Below are 18,964 nucleotides of genomic sequence, written 5' to 3' on the forward strand. Positions count from 1 at the left end.
AGCGAAGTAACTCCTAATTATTTCATTAGCAATGAAAAATAATGAAGTCGCCCTTTGGCTGACTTTCACAACGCGGGATTCAGGACGAAACCATTATTGATGTTTTTTCATGTTCTGATGAAGAATGTGCTGCGGAAATGCAGTAATCTCCACTGGTGGACCTCAAAATCTGATTATGATTCAATTATTAATAAATCAACCTACGCATCTTTATTTGTTATCTTGTATATATTATATAATATTATTGTTAATATGTTTAAAATGCTTATCCTTTGGCTGCTGACGTTTGTAGTATTTTGTGTGTGTGTGTGTGTATGTATATATGTGTATTTATTTATGCATATCTGAATATGTATGTGTATGCGTGTATGTGTATATATGTATTTGTATGCATGTGTATGTATTTATGCATATGTGTGAATATTAATTTTCCTGAGAAAACTCTCCTGAAGTAATCAATAAAGTACTATCTATCTATACGTGCATAAATGTTAATGCATGTATGTGTATATGTGTGTATATGTATATTTGCCAGTGTATATGTGTATGTTTATATATGTATACATGCTTGTGTATGTGTTTGTGTGTATATATATATATACATATATATATATATATATATGTATGTATGTATGTATGTATGTATATATATATATATATATATGTATGTATATATATATATATATATGTATGTATGTATGTATATATGTATGTATGTATGTATACATATATATATGTATGTATATATATTTGTATGTGTATATATATATATGTATGTATATATATGTGTATGTACATATATATGTATATATGTGTATGTATATATGTATCATTCCATCCATCCATCATCTTCCACTTATCCGAGGTCGGGTCGCGGGGGCAGCAGCCTAAGCAGGGAAGCCCAGACTTCCCTATCTCCAGCCACTTCGTCTAGCTCTTCCCGGGGGATCCCGAGGCGTTCCCAGGCCAGCCGGGAGACATAGTGTTCCCAACGTGTCCTGGGTCTTCCCCGTGGCCTCCTACCAGCTGGACGTGCCCTAAACACATCCCTAGGGAGGCGTTCGGGTGGCATCTTGACCAGATGCCCGAACCACTTCATCTGGCTCCTCTCGATGTGGAGGAGCAGCGGCTTTACGTTGAGCTCCTCCCGGATGGCAGAGCTTCTCACCCTATCTCTAAGGGAGAGACCCGCCACCCGGCGGAGGAAACTCATTTCGGCCGCTTGTACCCGTGATCTTATCCTTTCGGTCATGACGCAAAGCTCATGACCATAGGTGAGGATGGGAACGTAGATCGACCGGTAAATTGAGAGCTTTGCCTTCCGGCTCAGCTCCTTCTTCACCACAACGGATCGATACAACGTCCGCATTACTGAAGACGCCGCACCGATCCGCCTGTCGATCTCACGATCCACTCTTCCCTCACTCGTGAACAAGACTCCTAGGTATTTGAACTCCTCCACTTGGGGCAGGGTCTCCTCCCCAACCCGGAGATGGCACTCCACCCTTTTCCGGGCGAGAACCATGGACTCGGACTTGGAGGTGCTGATTCTCATTCCGGTCGCTTCACACTCGGCTGCGAACCGATCCAGTGAGAGCTGAAGATCCCGGCCAGATGAAGCCATCAGGACTACATCATCTGCAAAAAGCAGAGACTTAATCCCGTGGTCACCAAACCGGAACCCCTCAACGCCTTGGCTGCGCCTAGAAATTCTGTCCATAAAAGTTATGAACAGAATCGGTGACAAAGGACAGCCTTGGCGGAGTCCAACCCTCACTGGAAACGTGTCCGACTTACTGCCAGCAATGCGGACCAAGCTCTGACACTGATCATACAGGGAGCGGACTGCCACAATAAGACAGTCCAATACCCCATACTCTCTGAGCACTCCCCACAGGACTTCCCGAGGGACACGGTCGAATGCCTTCTCCAAGTCCACAAAGCACATGTAGACCGGTTGGGCAAATTCCCATGCACCCTCAAGAACCCTGCCGAGAGTATAGAGCTGGTCCACAGTTCCACGACCAGGACGAAAACCACACTGTTCCTCCTGAATCCGAGGTTCGACTATCCGGCGAAGCCTCCTCTCCAGTACACCTGAATAAACCTTACCGGGAAGGCTGAGGAGTGTGATCCCACGATAGTTGGAACACACCCTCCGGTCCCCCTTCTTAAAGAGAGGGACCACCACCCCGGTCTGCCAATCCAGAGGTACCGCCCTCGATGTCCACGCGATGCTGCAGAGTCTTGTCAACCAAGACAGCCCCACAGCATCCAGAGCCTTAAGGAACTCCGGGCGGATCTCATCCACCCCCGGGGCCTTGCCGCCGAGGAGCTTTTTAACTACCTCAGCGACCTCAGCCCCAGAAATAGGAGAGTCCACTACAGATTCCCCAGGCACCGCTTCCTCAAAGAAAGACGTGTTGGTGGGATTGAGGAAGTCTTCGAAGTATTCCCTCCACCGATCCACAACATCCGCAGTCGAAGTCAGCAGAACACCATCCGCACCATACACGGTGTTGATAGTGCACTGCTTCCCCTTCCTGAGGTGGCGTATGGTGGTCCAGAATCGCTTCGAAGCCGTCCGGAAGTCGTTTTCCATGGTTTCCCCGAACTCTTCCCATGTCCGAGTTTTTGCCTCCGCGACCGCTAAAGCTGCACACCGCTTGGCCCGTCGGTACCCGTCCACTGCCTCCGGAGTCCTATGAGCCAAAACAACCCGATAGGACTCCTTCTTCAGCTTGACGGCATCCCTCACTGCTGGTGTCCACCAATGGGTTCTGGGATTACCGCCACGACAGGCACCAACAACTTTGCGGCCACAGCTCCAATCAGCCGCCTCGACAATAGAGGTTCGGAACATGGTCCACTCGGACTCAATGTCCCGCACCTCCCTCGTGACATGTTCAAAGTTCTCCCGGAGGTGTGAATTGAAACTCTCTCTGACAGGAGACTCTGCCAGACGTTCCCAGCAGACCCTCACAATGCGCTTGGGCCTGCCAGGTCTGTCCGGCATCCTCCCCCACCATCGCAGCCAACTCACCACCAGGTGGTGATCGGTAGCAAGCTCCGCCCCTCTATATATGTATATATGTATATATATATGTATATATATATACAGTATATATATGTGTGTAAATATATGTATATATATATGTGTGTGTGTGTGTGTGTGTATATATATATATATATATATATATATATATATATATATTTAGCACTTTGCCTGTCCTTGTTTTAAATGGACTAATTTTTAATAGTTATTTTTGTTTTTCTAACAGTCGAATGAGCAGCGTAGTTGTAGGCTGTCAATAAATATTTTGGAATTAATTAGTCATCTTTGTTGTTAGTAAGTACATGCCTAAGAAAAAAATCAAGCTAACTTTAAAAATTGATGCTGAATTTGTGTACGTTTTAAAATCCATCCATCCATCCATTTCTACCGCTTATTCCCTTTTGGGGTCGCGGGGGGCGCTGGGGCCTATCTCAGCTACAATCGGGCGGAAGGCGGGGTACACCCTGGACAAGTCGCCACCTCATCGCAGGGCCCGTTTTAAAATCTTCTAAGTCAAATAATCGTCAATATTGTCAATGATTAGTCAAATAATCGCCAAGATAGTTTATTAGTCAAATAATCGTCAATGTAGTCAATTAATCAAATAATCGTCAATATAGTCGATGATTAGTCAAATAATCGTCAAGATAGTTTATTAGTCAAATAATCGTCAATGTAGTCCATTAGTCAAATAATCGTCAATATAGTTGATTTGTCATTAGTCGAACAGTCGTCAAGATAGTCGATAATTAGTCAAATAATTGTCAAGATAGTCGATTAGTCAAATAAGCGTCAAGACAGTCAATGATTAGTTAAATAATCGTCAAGATAGTCGATGATTAGTCAAATAATCCTCAAAATAGTCGATTAGTCAAATAATCGTCACGATAGTTGATTAGTCAAATAATCGTCAATATTGTCGATGATTAGTCAAATAATCGTCAATACAGTCCATTAGGCAAATAATCGTCAAGATATTCGATTAGTCAAAAAAATCGTCAAGATACTCGACTAGACAAATAATCGTCAAGCTAGTCGATCTTTAGTCAAATAATCGTCAATATAGTCGATGATCAGTCAAATAATCGTAAAGATAGTCGATTAGTCGAATCTCATCGAGATAGTCGATGATTAGTCATACGTCAAGATAATCGATTAAGCAAGTAATTGTCAACATAGTCGATGATTAGTCAAATAATCGTCAATACAAACGACAATTAGTCAAATAATCGTCAAGATAGTCAATTAGTCGAATAGTCCTCGAGACAGTCGATGATTAGTCAAACAATCGTCAAGATAATCGATTAAGCCAGTAATCGTCAACATAGTCGATGATCAGTCAAATACTCGTCAATATAGTCGATGATTAGTCAAATAATCATCAAGATAGTCGATGATTAGTCAAATAATTGTCAATATAGTTCATGATTAGTAAAAAAAAAATCGTCAAGGTAGTCGATTAGTCAAAATAATCGTCAAGATAGCCGACTAGTCAAATAATTGTCAATATAGTCGATGATTAGTCAAATAATCATCAAGATAGTTGATGATCAGTCAAATAATCGTCAAGATAGTCGATGATTAGTCAAATAATCGTCAAGATAGTCGATAATTGGTCAACAATCGCCAAGATAATCGATTAAGCAAGTAATCGTCAATATAGTCAATGATTAGTAGAATAATCGTCAATATAGTCGATGATTAGTCAAATAATCATCAATGTAGTGGATGATTAGTCAAATAATCATCAATGTAGTCGATGATTAGTCAAATAATCGTCAATATAGTCGATCATTAGTCAAACAATCGTTAAGATAATAAATTAGTCAAGTAATCGTCAAGATTGTCGACTAGTAGGAGTGTAACGGTACGTACACAAAAATTTTGATTCGGTACATACCTCGGTTCAGAGGTCACGGTTCTGTTCATTTTCGGTACGGTAACAAAACAACAAAATATAAATGCTCTGGTTATTTATTTGCTAAATCTTCCACCAAAAATATTTTTCTTAGTGGAATATTTGATGTGAAGTAACCGTAAACTTGGATAGGTCAATAATTCATAATAACATTGATTTTGATTCAATATTAACGTTGCAACTTTTTCTAAATTACATTTAGCCTTTAAGCTTTTTTATTTCACTTTTGTTCGTTTTTGTGTATTTTAATAGTATTTTTAGAATGTGTTGTGGGCCTTTAAACCATTAGCTGTGGGCCGCAAATGGCCTCTTGGGCCCACTTTTGACACCCCTGCTATAAATATTAAAAAATAAAATCTGAAATCCATGGGTAAAAAGCTGAGCCTGGCGACGCATGCGCGTTTATCATAAGTCTCTCGTTGTCTCTGTCTCTCCCCCTCCCTCACGAATGTTGCCTGCCTGCGTACACATTTTTTGTTTTGTTTTTAACCCCTTCTTAACCCTGTATGTACATTGAAAATACACACAATCCTTACTTAAAATGCCGGACATTTGAGGCATTTAAGAAACTCCACCTGTACAACCCCGCAAAAGAGGACATGTCCCGTGAAAAGAGGAGGTGTGGTCAGTCTATCTACCAGTGGTTGCTAGCATGCTGTGTGTTGTTGTTTTTTTTGACTGATTGAAACTTTTATTAGTAGATTGCACAGTACAGTACATATTCCGTACAATTGACCACTAAATGGTAACACCTGAATAAGTTTTTCAACTTGTTTAAGTCTGAGTCTACGTTAATCAATTAATGGTGCCTCGGTGTGCATTGTTTACACAACGTGCGGTGCGCTACTTAAGATGTCCGTGTGGAACTCGTTCGATACACCTCCGAACCGAACCGAAGCCCCCGTACCGAAACGGTTCAATACAAATACACGGACCGTTACACCCCTAACTAGTCAAATAATAGTCAATATAGTCTAGGATTAGTCAAATAATCGTCAAGATAGTCAATGATTTGTCACATAATCGTCAAGATAGTTGATGGCTTGTCGAGTATCAAAGTAGTGGTTAGTTGCAGCCTAAAGCAAAATAAGGCACCGTTTGAATTTACGTGAATCTGTGCCCCGTAGAGATGCGCGGATAGGCAATTATATCATCCGCGACCGCATCACTAAAGTTGTCATCCACCCGCAACCCACCTGAACCAACATTTCATCAAAGCCACACCCGCCCGCCACCCGCCCGTTGTTATATATCTAATATAGACGATGCAAGGCATTGGTGAGTTTAGAAAGTGTAACTCCCTCCAAGTAGCACAGACACAATGGCTTTCTTGAACTGACTTATTTGAAGGCTTACTTTCCCTTCAAATTCACCGTGAAAACTGTAATAAATAAAGCGCGTTACAAACGTAAAAATAATAACATGCACAGCGTGTGGATCAGACATTTTACCAAGTAAAATACCAACAAATGACAAATACCTCGTTGGCCATACCTGGAAGTAGCTTCCTTACATCCGTCGGCAGACCAAATGAGACACTTCAAAATAAAAGTATGCCCACATACTGTTTCAAAGAGTGCTGCTCGTTTTTTGTATGTGGGTAACAACATTTAACTATTTATAAATGGTTGATTTCTCGAGGCTAATAAGGTAAAATGTCGTACCTGACAAGTTTGGGCTACCTTGCTTCTGCAGCCTTCATCAGAGGTGTCACGTGATGTTAGCGTGACGTTGTCTGTGACGTGTTATATGGATTGTACCATCAAGTGTTGTCAGGTACAACACTTTACCTACTAGCCTATATAAATCAACCATTTATAAATACACGTCAGTAGGCTAAATGAACCTCTTCAACATAACATTTAACTCTGTATAATGTAGCGGCTGGCTACGAGGTGTTAGCCAATGACTTTGACTGTGGGGCGGGACTTCCGGGAGAGATAGGGAAGTGACGTTATCGACAGGAAATGAGAGTTCGCGTTGTCCCGGGAAAAGTGTTAGAGACATGAGAGCCGTTGTGTGGTTGTATTACATCTCGTGCAATAAAGACAAAACAAACGAAGAAGTTTTATGAGCCTACATTCCTGGGATTATTACAATATATATTTCCGAATTGGTTCAACCACCACCCGCCCGAATCTATTTAAAATCAATTTTTTCGTCACGTCACCCGCCCGACCCGCGGTTTATCCGCGGACTCCGCGGTTGTGACCGCAAACCGCGCATCTCTAGTGCCCAGCAGTAACGACAAATTGGGTCGGTGCCCTTACAAAAGTACCACATTCGGGAGGTGACTGTCGTTGAACCTGAGGCAGCGCCTGCTGGCTCTGCTCCAATCTGCCACACCAAATTCATCCAAACATGCCTTTTTGAATTTTTCTTCAACAACTGTTCCCACCAAATTGGAAAATCTCACAGGAAGAAGATTCTCCTCCCCTGATTGTTAAGAATAGACTATAGGAAGTGTGCCACAGTGTTTCATTCTGTGCTCGATTACGTCTCACGTTTGTGTCTGAATGTCCCCACAGATGGCTGGGACAAATTCTCCCACCCGTACGCCAAGCGAGATTACGGCAAGTGGGAGCTGGTTCTTCCGGCCAGGCATAACGGCGCTCCTGCTGTGGATCACAACACCAAGCTCAAGGTATGGACCTGCAGCTTCTTCACGCCCTCAACGGGGGGTCTCTAAGGCTGGCGCGGCGCTACAAGCGGCAAGGGGGATCATGGCGCGTGCACCACAGAGGCTTGTTTTCATTTCAGCTCCCGCAGGACGCTTGTTTGTTCCGCGCACAACAAGACCTGCTGTTGCCGGAGATTATTTGTTTTTTAGCTCCTTTGCAAAATGTGTCAAGGTTAAATGCAAAACACGCCTCCTCCTGCTTTGCATTGTCGACAAGTGCCCAGGACGACAAATAATCCTCAAATGAGACGCTAGCCGTGGACGGTGAAGTCATGGTGGTGCCACCTTGGGACCGGGTCATCACTGTTTAACCCGTCCGGTTCAGTCCCTGTGAGCCAGCACTGCTCCTGAGGTTTACCTACATACACTCACCCCTCTCAATCTCACTCTCATCCGGGTCACGGCACCACTGTAACCCGTCTAGTTCAGTCCCGTCTTTTTCTGTTCGACCCGGGAATTGAACCTGGGTCGCTGGCATGAGAGACACGCGTGCTAGCTACTGAGCTATCAAACCCAAAAAACATTACTGCTCTTAAGGTTTTTCAAGTTTCCTTCACCCCCTCTAAACTTCACTCTAATCTGGGTCACGGCACCACTGTAACCCGTCTGGTTCAGTCCCTTATTTTTCTGTTTCACCCGGAAATCGAACATGGGTCGCTGGCATGAGAGACAAGTATGCTAGCTACTGAGCTATCAAACCCAATAAACAGCACCGCTCCTGAGGTTTACCAAGTTTCCCCTGACCCCTCTAAACCTCACTTTAATCTGGGTCACGGTACCACTGTAACCCGTCTGATTCAGTCCCTTATTTTTCTGTTCTACCTGGGAATCACACCTGAGTTGCCGGCATGAGAGACAAGCTTGCTAGCTACTGAGCTATCAAACCGCTAGCCAGCACTGCTTCAGAGGTTTACCAATGTACACTCACCCCTAAACCTCAATCTCATCCGGGTCATGGCACCACTTTAGCGTTTCCGTACTCTCTCTCAGCCACATTTTTCTTACTGCTCCCAGCGGAGCTCAAACCCAGGTCACCGGCATTCGAGGCGAGTGTGCTAGCCACTTGATAGCCGGTACTACTCTTCAAGTTTTCAGGGAGTGAGGTCTACCAACGTATACATGTGGCAGGCCTCCGTTACCCCCTTAGATCTCAAGCCCAGGTCATTGGCATACGAGGCGAGCTTGCTGACTACCGAGCTAAAAGCCCAGGCTCTCCTCTCATGGGCCAGCACTACTCCTGGCCCAGCCCCACTGGTTGGCCACTGTTGCACTCAACCCCTTGAAACTTGTTCTCATCTTTGTCACAGCACCAATGTTTGGTTCAGTCCGTTCTTTTTCTGTTCCACCCGGGAATCTAACCTGGGTCGCCGGCATGAGAGACAAGCGTGCCTGCTACCGAGCTATCAACCCGATAGCCAGCACTGCTGCTGCCAAGGAGTGAAATCTACTATCGTAAATGTGGCCCAGCCACACACCCCTAAACTTCCCTCCCATTGGGATCATGCGAGCGACTTGGTTCTGAGTGGGGCACGAAAACAGGTTGCTGGCATGAGAAGCAAGCGTTTTGATTACTGAGTTAAAAGCCCAAGCGATCTACTGGATAGCCAGCACTACTCTTGAAGGTGGCATGGAGTGAGGTTTACAACGTACACTGATTGGCCTACGTTAAACTCGCCTCCTTAAAATTTGCTGTGATCCAGGTCACGGCACCACTGTAACCCATGTGGTTTACGTTCTGCCTGACAATCGAACCTGGGTCGCTGGCATGAGACAGGAGCGTGCTCGTTAACGAGCTAAAAGCTTGAGCTATCAACCCGATAGCCGGCACTGCTCATACAGCTGCACTGGCTCACTCTCATCTGGGTCACAGCACCACTGCAATAAACTGCCCAGTCATCGAACCTGGGTCGCTGACGTGAGAGAGCAGCCTGCTAGCTACCGAGCTAAAAGCCTTGAGCTAGCAACCCGATAGCAAACACTACTCCTCGAAGTTGTCAGGGAGTGAGGTTTACCAGCGCACACCCACCCTGTTAACCCCCGAACCCAGGTCGCTGGTGTAGAGGCAAACACGCCGACGACTGAACTAAAAGCTCGGGCTATCCACTTGATAGCCAGCACTACTTCTGCCCCAGCTGCACTTGCTGGCCTCCTTTAAACCTCACTCTCATCTGGCTCACGGCACCACAGTAACCCATCTGGTTTAGTCCCTTCTTTTTCGGTTCCGCCAGGTATTCAAAACTGGGTGGCCGGCATGACACATGAGCGTGCTTGCTATAGAGCTATCAAATCGATAGCCAGCACAGCTCTTGAGGTTGGCCAACGTACACTCACCCCTCAACCTCATCTTGGTTACAGAACCACCATAGCGGTTGTGTGCTTTCTCTCGGCTACGACGTGTGTTTCCTCCTGCGCCCAACGGCACTAGAAGCTAGTGTGCTGACTACCGAGCTAAAAGCCTGAGTTATCTACTTGAGTACCGCTCTTGAGTTTGTCAAGGAGCGTGGTTAGCCAACGTACACATGGCCCAGCCGCACTGGCTGGCTGGCCTCCGTTACACTCACCCCTTTAAACCTGTCTCTCATCCGGGTCACGGCACTATTTAGTTTAGTCCTTTCCTTCTTAGCTCCACCAGTCATTCGAACCTGGGTCGCCGGAATGACAGACGAGTGTGATAGCTACAGAGCTATCAAATCGTAGGTCTGCCAATGTACACTCACCCCTAAACCTCAAGCTCATCTTGGTTACAGCACCACCGTAGTGGTTATGCGCTTTCTCTCGGCTACAACGTGTATGTCCTCCTGCTCCGACTGGCACTATAAGCGAGTGTGCTGACTACCGGGCTAAAAGCCTGAGTTATCTACTTGAGTACCGCTCTTGAGTTTGTCAAGGAGCGTGGTTAGCCAACGTACATATGGCCCAGCCACACTGGCTGGCTGGCCTCCGTTACACTCACCCCTCTAAGCCTCACTCTCATCCAGGTCACAGCACCATCTGGTTTAGTCCTTTCCTTTTTAGCTCCACCAGTCATTCGAACCTGGGTTGTCGGCATGATGGATGAGCGTTCTAGCTACAGAATGACCCCCGGTTTTCCCGGGAGACTCCTGAATTTCAGTGCCCCTCCCGAAAATCTCCCGAGGCAATCATTCTCCCGAATTTCTCCCGATTTACATCCCGACAACAATATTTGGGGCGTGCCTTAAGGGCACTGCCTTTAGCGTCCTCTCTTCCCTGAAAAGGAGACTATTATAAATGGTTTCTGTTATCCATAGGTTTATCAATAACCCATGAAGTAGGCAGGCATGGAGCTATTTCTCAGCGTGTGTTTATTCCAGCCGGCACGTTAATACAGTGACACACAACATCCGGATTCCCATGATGCATTGCTTCAAAACTACGGCAAGTAGTAATGTCCAAAAACATAACAGAGACGAAGCAGAAGAACAAAGAAGAGACATGGCAACGACGAGTAAGAAAAAGTACGCTTGCAAGTTCCAAAATGATTGGAGAAAATAATTTCAGTTCATCCAGGACAGCTCGAAGGGGAAGGGGTATTTTGCCCACATAACCCGCCCGTCCCCACCCCCCTTGCCCCCATATCCCAAATTGGGTGGTCTCAAGGTTGGCAAAAATGGCTACAAAGCCTGCCAACATACGCTCAACCCTAAACCTCACCCTCATCTGGGTCACGGCACCAAAGTAGCTTTTGTTTACTTTCTCTCCGCCGCATTGTGCCTTTCCTCCTGCTCCGACCGGAGCGCGGACCCAGGTTGCCGGCTCTAGAGCCGAGCGTGCTGACTATCGAGCTAAAAGCCCGAGTTGTCTACCTGAGAGCAAGCACTGCTCTTGCAGTTGTCAGGGAGCGAGGTGGAACAGACCTTCCGGACCTCGCTTTGTTGTCAGTCGAGGTCCGTCCCCCAAGCAGATGGCTTCTTGTGCACCCTTCGCTGCCGGTCAGCGGCTGTCTCGTCGCCACCTTTAAAACTAACCCCCTTCCAATGTGGAGGCGCTCGCCCTCCGTCCCATTTTGTCCCGCTGCCCAATTAGAGCTTTGCGGCATTCTTGACACGATCAAACGCCCACACAAACACGTCATACAGCTTTTAATGTGCCTCACCCCGGCCAATTTGTGTGAAGGACTACCTGAACGCCACTCCATTCACACAGCTCTGTCCCCATAATCCTGTTTCTTCTGAGGAGGAAGCGAGCGGCCGACCCCCAGGAGGCCTGGCGGTAATGAAAAGGAGGCTCGCGGCGCCAGTCGTTACCGCACAGGAGGGGCCAGATTTAGCCGTGTTCTGCAGACGCACGCTGTGGTTAACGCTACAAAATAAATTGGTGGCTAAGCATTTTTTATTACTTTTTCAAACGTGCACTTCAGAGTAATATGTTTTGTTACATGACAAATGCTACCTGTTGTCATGCTAATGTTAATATGGTGCCTTTTTTTTTTGTTAATTCAGTTGGGATACACACCTATGAGTCAAATATTTTGTTACTAGACAAATGCTACCTGTTAGCTAGCTAATTTTAGTATGCTACCTTTTTTTAGTTAACTTAGTAAGTATACACCTCAGCGTTGAATATATTTTTACTTGACAAATGCTACCTGTTTGCATGCTAATATTAGCATGCTACCTTTTTTTTTAGCTAATTTAGTAGGTATACACCTCGGTGTCAAATATTTTGTTGCTTGACAAATGCTACCTGTTAGCATGCTAATGTTAGTATTGTTCCTTTTTTAGCTAATTTAGTAGGTATACACCTCGGCGTCAAATATTTTGTTACTTGTTGAATGCTACCTGTTATCATGCTAATGTTAGCATGCTGCCATTTTTAGGTAATTTTTTTCAAGAGGTGTACGCCTAACTCATATTTTGGTACTTTGTGGATGCTAATCATATTTTACTAGTTTTTCAAATGTGCACCTCTAATATATTTTGGTACTTGACAAATGCTAGCTGTTAGCATGCTAATGTTTATAAACTACCTTTTTTAGCTAATTCAGTAGGTAAACACTTCAGCGTCAAATATTTTGTTACTAGACAAATGCTACCTGTTAGCATGCTAATGTTAACAAAAAAGTTATCTTGCTAATTTAGTAGGTAGACACCTCGGTGTCAAATATTTTGTTGCTTGACAAATGCTACCTGTTAACATGCTAATGTTAGTAGGGGTCCTTTTTTAGCTAAGTTAGTAGGTATACACCTCGGCGTCAAATATTTTGTTACTTGTTGAATGCTACCTGTTATCATGCTAATGTTAGCATGCTGCCATTTTTAGGTAATTTTTTTCAAGAGGTGTACGCCTAAGTCATATTTTGGTACTTTGTGGATGCTAATCATATTTTACTAGTTTTTCAGATGTGCACCTCTAATATATTTTGGTACTTGACAAATGCTAGCTGTTATCATGCTAATGTTTATAAGCTACCTTCATAGCTAATTTAATGGGTAAACACTTCAGCGTCAAATATTTTTTTACGAAACAAATGCTACCTGTTAGCATGCTAATGTTAACAAAAAAGGTTAGCATGCTAATTTAGTAGGTATACACCTCAGTGTCAAATATTTTGTTACTTGACAAATGCTCCCTGTTAGCATGCTAATGTTAGCAAGGTAAATTTTTTAGGTAATTTAGTAGGTATACATCTCGTCGTCAAATATTTTGTTACTTGTTGAATACTACCTGTTATCATGCTAATGTTAGCATGCTGCCATTTTTAGGTAATTTTTTTCAAGAGCTGTACGCCTAAGTCATATTTTGGTACTTTGTGGACGCTAATCATATTTTACTAGTTTTTCAGATGTGCACCTCTAATATATTTTGGTACTTCACAAATACTAGCTGTTATCATGCTAATGTTTATAAGCTACCTTTTTTAGCTAATTCAGTAGGTAAACACTTCAGCGTCAAATATTTTGTTACTAGACAAATGCTACCTGTTAGCATGCTAATGTTAACAAAAAAAGGTAGCATGCTAATTTAGTAGGTATACACCTCGGTGTCAAATATTTTGTTACTTGACAAAGGCTACCTGTTAGCATGCTAATGTTAACAAGGTAAATTTTTTTAGCTAATTTAGTAGGCATACACCTCAGCGTCAAATATTTTGTTACTTGTTGAATGCTACCTGTTAGCATGCTAATGTCAGCATGCTGCCCTTATTAGCTAATTTAGGAGGTGTACTTTGTAGATGCTAATCATATTTAGCTATTTTTTCAGATTTGCACCTCAGTAATATATGTTGGTACTTAACAAATGCTACCTGTTAGTATGGGGCCTTCTTTTAGTTGATTTTGTAGGTTTAAAACTTTGCGTAAAACATGTTGTTACTTGGGGCTTCCCGGTGGGAGAGGGGTTAGTGTGTCTGCCTCACAATACAAAGGTCCTGCAGTCCTGGGTTCAAATCCAGGCTTGAGATCTTTCTGTGTGGAGTTTGCATGTTCTCCCCGTGAATGCGTGGGTTCCCTCCGGGTACTCCGGCTTCCTCCCACTTCCAAAGACATGCACCTGGTGATAGGTTGATTGGCAACACTAAATTGGCCCTAGTGTGTGAATGTGAGTGTGAATGTTGTCTATCTGTGTTGGCCCTGCGATGAGGTGGCGACTTGTCCAGGGTGTACCCCGCCTTCCGCCCGATTGTAGCTGAGATAGGCGCCAGCGCCCCCCGTGACCCCAAAAGGGAATAAGCGGTAGGAAATGGATGGATCGATGTTGTTACTTGACAAATGCATTTTTAAGATAATTTAGTAAGTATACATTGAAGTCACATTTTGGTACTTTGTGCATGTAAAGCATTTTTTTAAATTAGGTTTTCAGATTTGCACCAAAGAGTAATATTTTGGTAATTGACAAAAAAAAAAAATATCGAGAGCCATATCATTAGTCCAGAATCTTAACCGTCTCCATGGATCGACCCGGTTAGGAACCTGTACCAAAGAATACCGGCACACGGTATATATCCCTAGTCCTGAATAAGTTAACCAACCTGCTTCATTTGCACGCAGGATTCTCACAGGAATGAGGCACTCATTAATCCAGACCCACTGTATTCAACCTGAAGCAGTTTTTCGTGTAATCCCACTGTCTCTGAACTAGTGTTTGGATTGTGTTGTTTTGTACCAGGTGGTGGTCCACACCAAGGCAGGGGAACGTCTCTATAGGATTTCACCGTGGGCCAAATATGTGACCAAGGAGAACAAATGTGTCGTCTACGACTGGATCCACTGGGACCCCCCGCACCCGTACATTGTAAGGTTTGGATTTCCACCTTGTCTGACTTGGAACAAAAAGTAGAAAAGTTAGCATAGAATAGACCAGTGGTGTCCCCTACCTAGTTTTTAATGGCACGCAGCACATATGTTAGCATTTTTTTGGTCGCAAATTTTGCAGGTATACACTTTAGCTTCAAATATTGCGTTACTTTGCAAATGCTCCCTGTTAGCATGCTGCTCTTTTTATCTATTATGGTAGGTATACACCACAACGTTAAATATTTGTTTGCTTGCCAAAAGCTACCTGTTTGCATGCTAATGTTAGCATGCTGCTCTTTTTACACAGCGTTAAATATTTTGTTACTTGACAAAAAATGCTACCTGTTAGCATGCTAATGTTAGTACGCTGCCTTCTTTAATGTAATAGGTATACACATCAACGTTAAATATTTTGTTACTTGACATATCCTACCTTTTAGCATGCTAATGTTAGCATGCTGTTCTTTTTACACCGCGTTAAATATTTTGTTACTTGACAAATGCTACCTGTTAGCCCGCTGCCTTTTTGTGTGTGTGTATATATATACAGTATATATATATATATATATATATATGTGTATATATATATATATATATATATATATATATATATATATATATATATATATATATATATATATGTGTGTATATATGTATATATGTATGTGTATGTGTATGTATATGTGTATATATATATTTATTTTTTATTTATATATATATCTGTATATGTATGTATTTATATGTATATGTATGTATGTATATATGTGTATGTATATATACATATATATGTATGTGTATATCTATATATATATATACAGTATATATATATATATATATATATATATATATATATATATATATATATATATATATATATCAGAGGTGTGGACTCGAGTCACATGACTTGGACTCGAGTCATGAATTTGATGACTTTAGACTCGACTTGACAAAATGTAAAAAGACTTGCAACTCGACTTAGACTTTAACATCAATGACTTGACTTGGACTTGAGCCTTTTGACTTGCCATGACTCGCTACTTTCCCCAAAACCCAACAATTAAAAAGTTATTCAGGAGCGCTCCGTATCTTCCATTGTGTACGCGTGTTTGTCAACATGTGTGCGATGACAGCCTGTGCGCTACCTGTCAGTACAACAGCCAATCAAATTACATCCACGTTAGTTTCGTCACACAGCATTCATCCAATCAAATTGCAGGAAAACCAACACAGAAGAGCTCTTAAACAAAGCGTCAGTGAGGAAAAGTTATGCCAAAAATAGTTTTGTTCGGGTATTAAAACAACGACTTGGTCAACAAATAACGAATTACCGTATGCAAACATGCGGTTGGAAGATTATAGACGGAGACGCAACAACTTCCAACTTCGTTCGACATTTGAAGATGCACAAAGTTTTGAATTTAAGCTAACGTTTATTGGCTGAGTAATGTGACTTTTATTTGTTGTGTAGTTAAATCAGTGAGACTGTAAACTCACTGCTAACGTTAGAACCATAGACATCTTATAAGTAGACGCAGCATCGACCACTACTGGCGCTGACGAGACGAGACGCGGGGTCGCCATCTTGGAGTGGTGATCCACTCCACTCTGCAATTCTTTTGGCAGGAGCAATAAACTGTCAGCGCATTTTATCTCACTGAATACAACTGATTTTCACACGCTTTTTTGTCATACGTGTAACTATGATAAAGGACACATGTTTTGGTGTGTTCATAGTTTGCTTAACAATAATAGAATATTTTTATATGCTATAAGTGACCAGACGTCCAAGATCAAAACTGGGAATAATAATCCCAGAGAAGGGGAAAAAACGGTCAGCTATTTTTAAATTGAAGAAACAATATGATTAGGTTATATATACATGTGTATATCCTACATTAACAATGTATGAATATAGTAGATATCTATATATCTTACGGACCAATAGACTTTATCTCTGTTGCTGCAAAAGCAGAGAGTTTTTTTTGTCTTGACACTTTGTATTGATATTTTCTATTACATTCTTCCCGTAAACGATCATGTTTACAGTGATTGTTTTATATGTATTTTTAATGTATGTTGCTTTGGATAAAAGTGTCTGCCAAATACTTAAACATATACAGTATGAACACTTGAAAGTCATTATATCAGCTAAAGCCATCAATCTGTTTCACTGGATTCAGAATAAAACCAAATTCTGTCTTACCCAACAAAGTTAGTATTTGAATATTGTTACTTGAAGACTTATTCCTGGTTACAGTTATACTGTTAAGAAAGTATTGTCTTGTGTTTTACCTAAAATGATGAATGCATCATAATCAGTGGTGGCTGGTGATTTTTGTTTTAGGTGGGGCTGAAAGTTTGTAAACCAAATACCAGTAGGGGGGGTCATCCTCCTCCAGAAGATTTCTTTGCGATTTTCATATACAAATATTGAAGATCTTTGCTCCTTCACAACTCTGTGATAATATTATTTTCACAAAATACTACCGATATTATGTTAATGTTAAATCTTACTTGTGAAAAGTAATACCCCGGTTCCTATTTTCAACAGTCCACTCATTTAAGCAGGAAAATGCTGAACACCAGCCCGGCATCTTTGTTTTCTACCTGTCAACTGTCAGTTTAGGCTGCTCTCCAGCTCCTCATTACCACTTCAAGATGGTGGCCAAATTGCTCGCGTCACAGCAGCCAACGATGGGTTTACTCACAGTATATGTCTATGGTTATAACATCATTGCAAACACGACAATCTGTTGCGTCCACTGCAGTTTGCTACCTTATTCATACTTTTTGTCAAGTGATTTTTTTAAGCAGAGCTGCATGAGGTACCTCCACATAATGTTACGTTAGTGAATGTATCACACACAGTAACGTAACGTTAGACGGCGGTCAGGAGCACCACGTATTTTAGCCACCTACAAAAAGAAAAACATAGTCAAATAAAGGTCAGTTAAAATGTATACTATATTAAGAATATGTGTACAAATTCAATAGGGCCCTGACATCTAAAAAGTACAACTCTGTTCATTGTTATGTTCATGTATTTATGGTTTTCATGTGTACGCACACTTTAAAACACATACATTTTGAGATGAGATCAATGAGATAAGGTAAAAACAGGATAGAAACTGCTGTGGAACTAGTTCTAATGCAATATGCCATGGAAATACAATGATAACACTTTTGTACAAATAATTACAGTTGCACTTGTTTTTTCAAATGTGTTTATTCTGTAAAGGAATGAGTTACATGTTTAAAATAACTGGTTAATATTGCTATTATGAAGTGCAATGTCAGCACTATTTTCTTTTATAATAAATACATACAGCGTTTTAAAAGCATACACAATCTGTGTAAATATATTAGTCTGTGGTTAAAAGGACTTGAAATGACTCGAAACTCAAAGTGCAGGACTTGGGACTTGACTTGAGACTTTTCAGTTTTGACTTGGACTTGACTCGAGACTTGCCTGTCTTGACTCTAGACTTGACTCGGACTTGAGGGCAAAGACTTGAGACTTACTTGTGACTTGCAAAACAATGACTTGGTCCCACCTCTGATATATATATATATATATATATATATATATATATATATATGTATATATGTATATATATATGTATATATGTATATATATATGTATATATGTATATATATATGTATATATGTATATATATGTATATATGTATATATATATATATATGTATATACATATATGTATATATGTATATATATGTATATATATGTATATATGTATATATATATGTATATATGTATATATATATGTATATATGTATAGATATATATATGTATATATGTGTATATATGCATATATATATATATATGTATATATGTATATATATGTATATATGTATATGTATGTATATATGTATATATATGTGTATATATGTATATGTAGATATATGTATATATGTATATATATGTATATATGTATATATATGTATATATATATGTATATATGTATAGATATATATGTATATATGTGTATATATGTATATATATATATGTATATATGTATATATATGTATATATGTATA

At 41.5% G+C, this 18,964-nt stretch overlaps 1 protein-coding gene across 1 annotated transcript in view; it reads left to right on the forward strand.

Moving 5' to 3' along the window:
• The window catches only part of gbe1b (glucan (1,4-alpha-), branching enzyme 1b), a 260,449-nt gene that overhangs the window by 51,906 nt on the left and 189,579 nt on the right, over positions 1-18,964 (forward strand). The window contains exons 3-4 of the mRNA XM_061877862.1: positions 7,502-7,617; positions 14,779-14,904. Coding sequence (XP_061733846.1) covers positions 7,502-7,617; positions 14,779-14,904 — 242 coding nt within the window. The remainder of the gene's footprint in view (positions 1-7,501; positions 7,618-14,778; positions 14,905-18,964) is intronic.

The sequence above is a fragment of the Nerophis ophidion genome, linkage group LG18 (assembly GCF_033978795.1).
Source record: "Nerophis ophidion isolate RoL-2023_Sa linkage group LG18, RoL_Noph_v1.0, whole genome shotgun sequence".
NCBI lineage: Eukaryota > Metazoa > Chordata > Actinopteri > Syngnathiformes > Syngnathidae > Nerophis > Nerophis ophidion.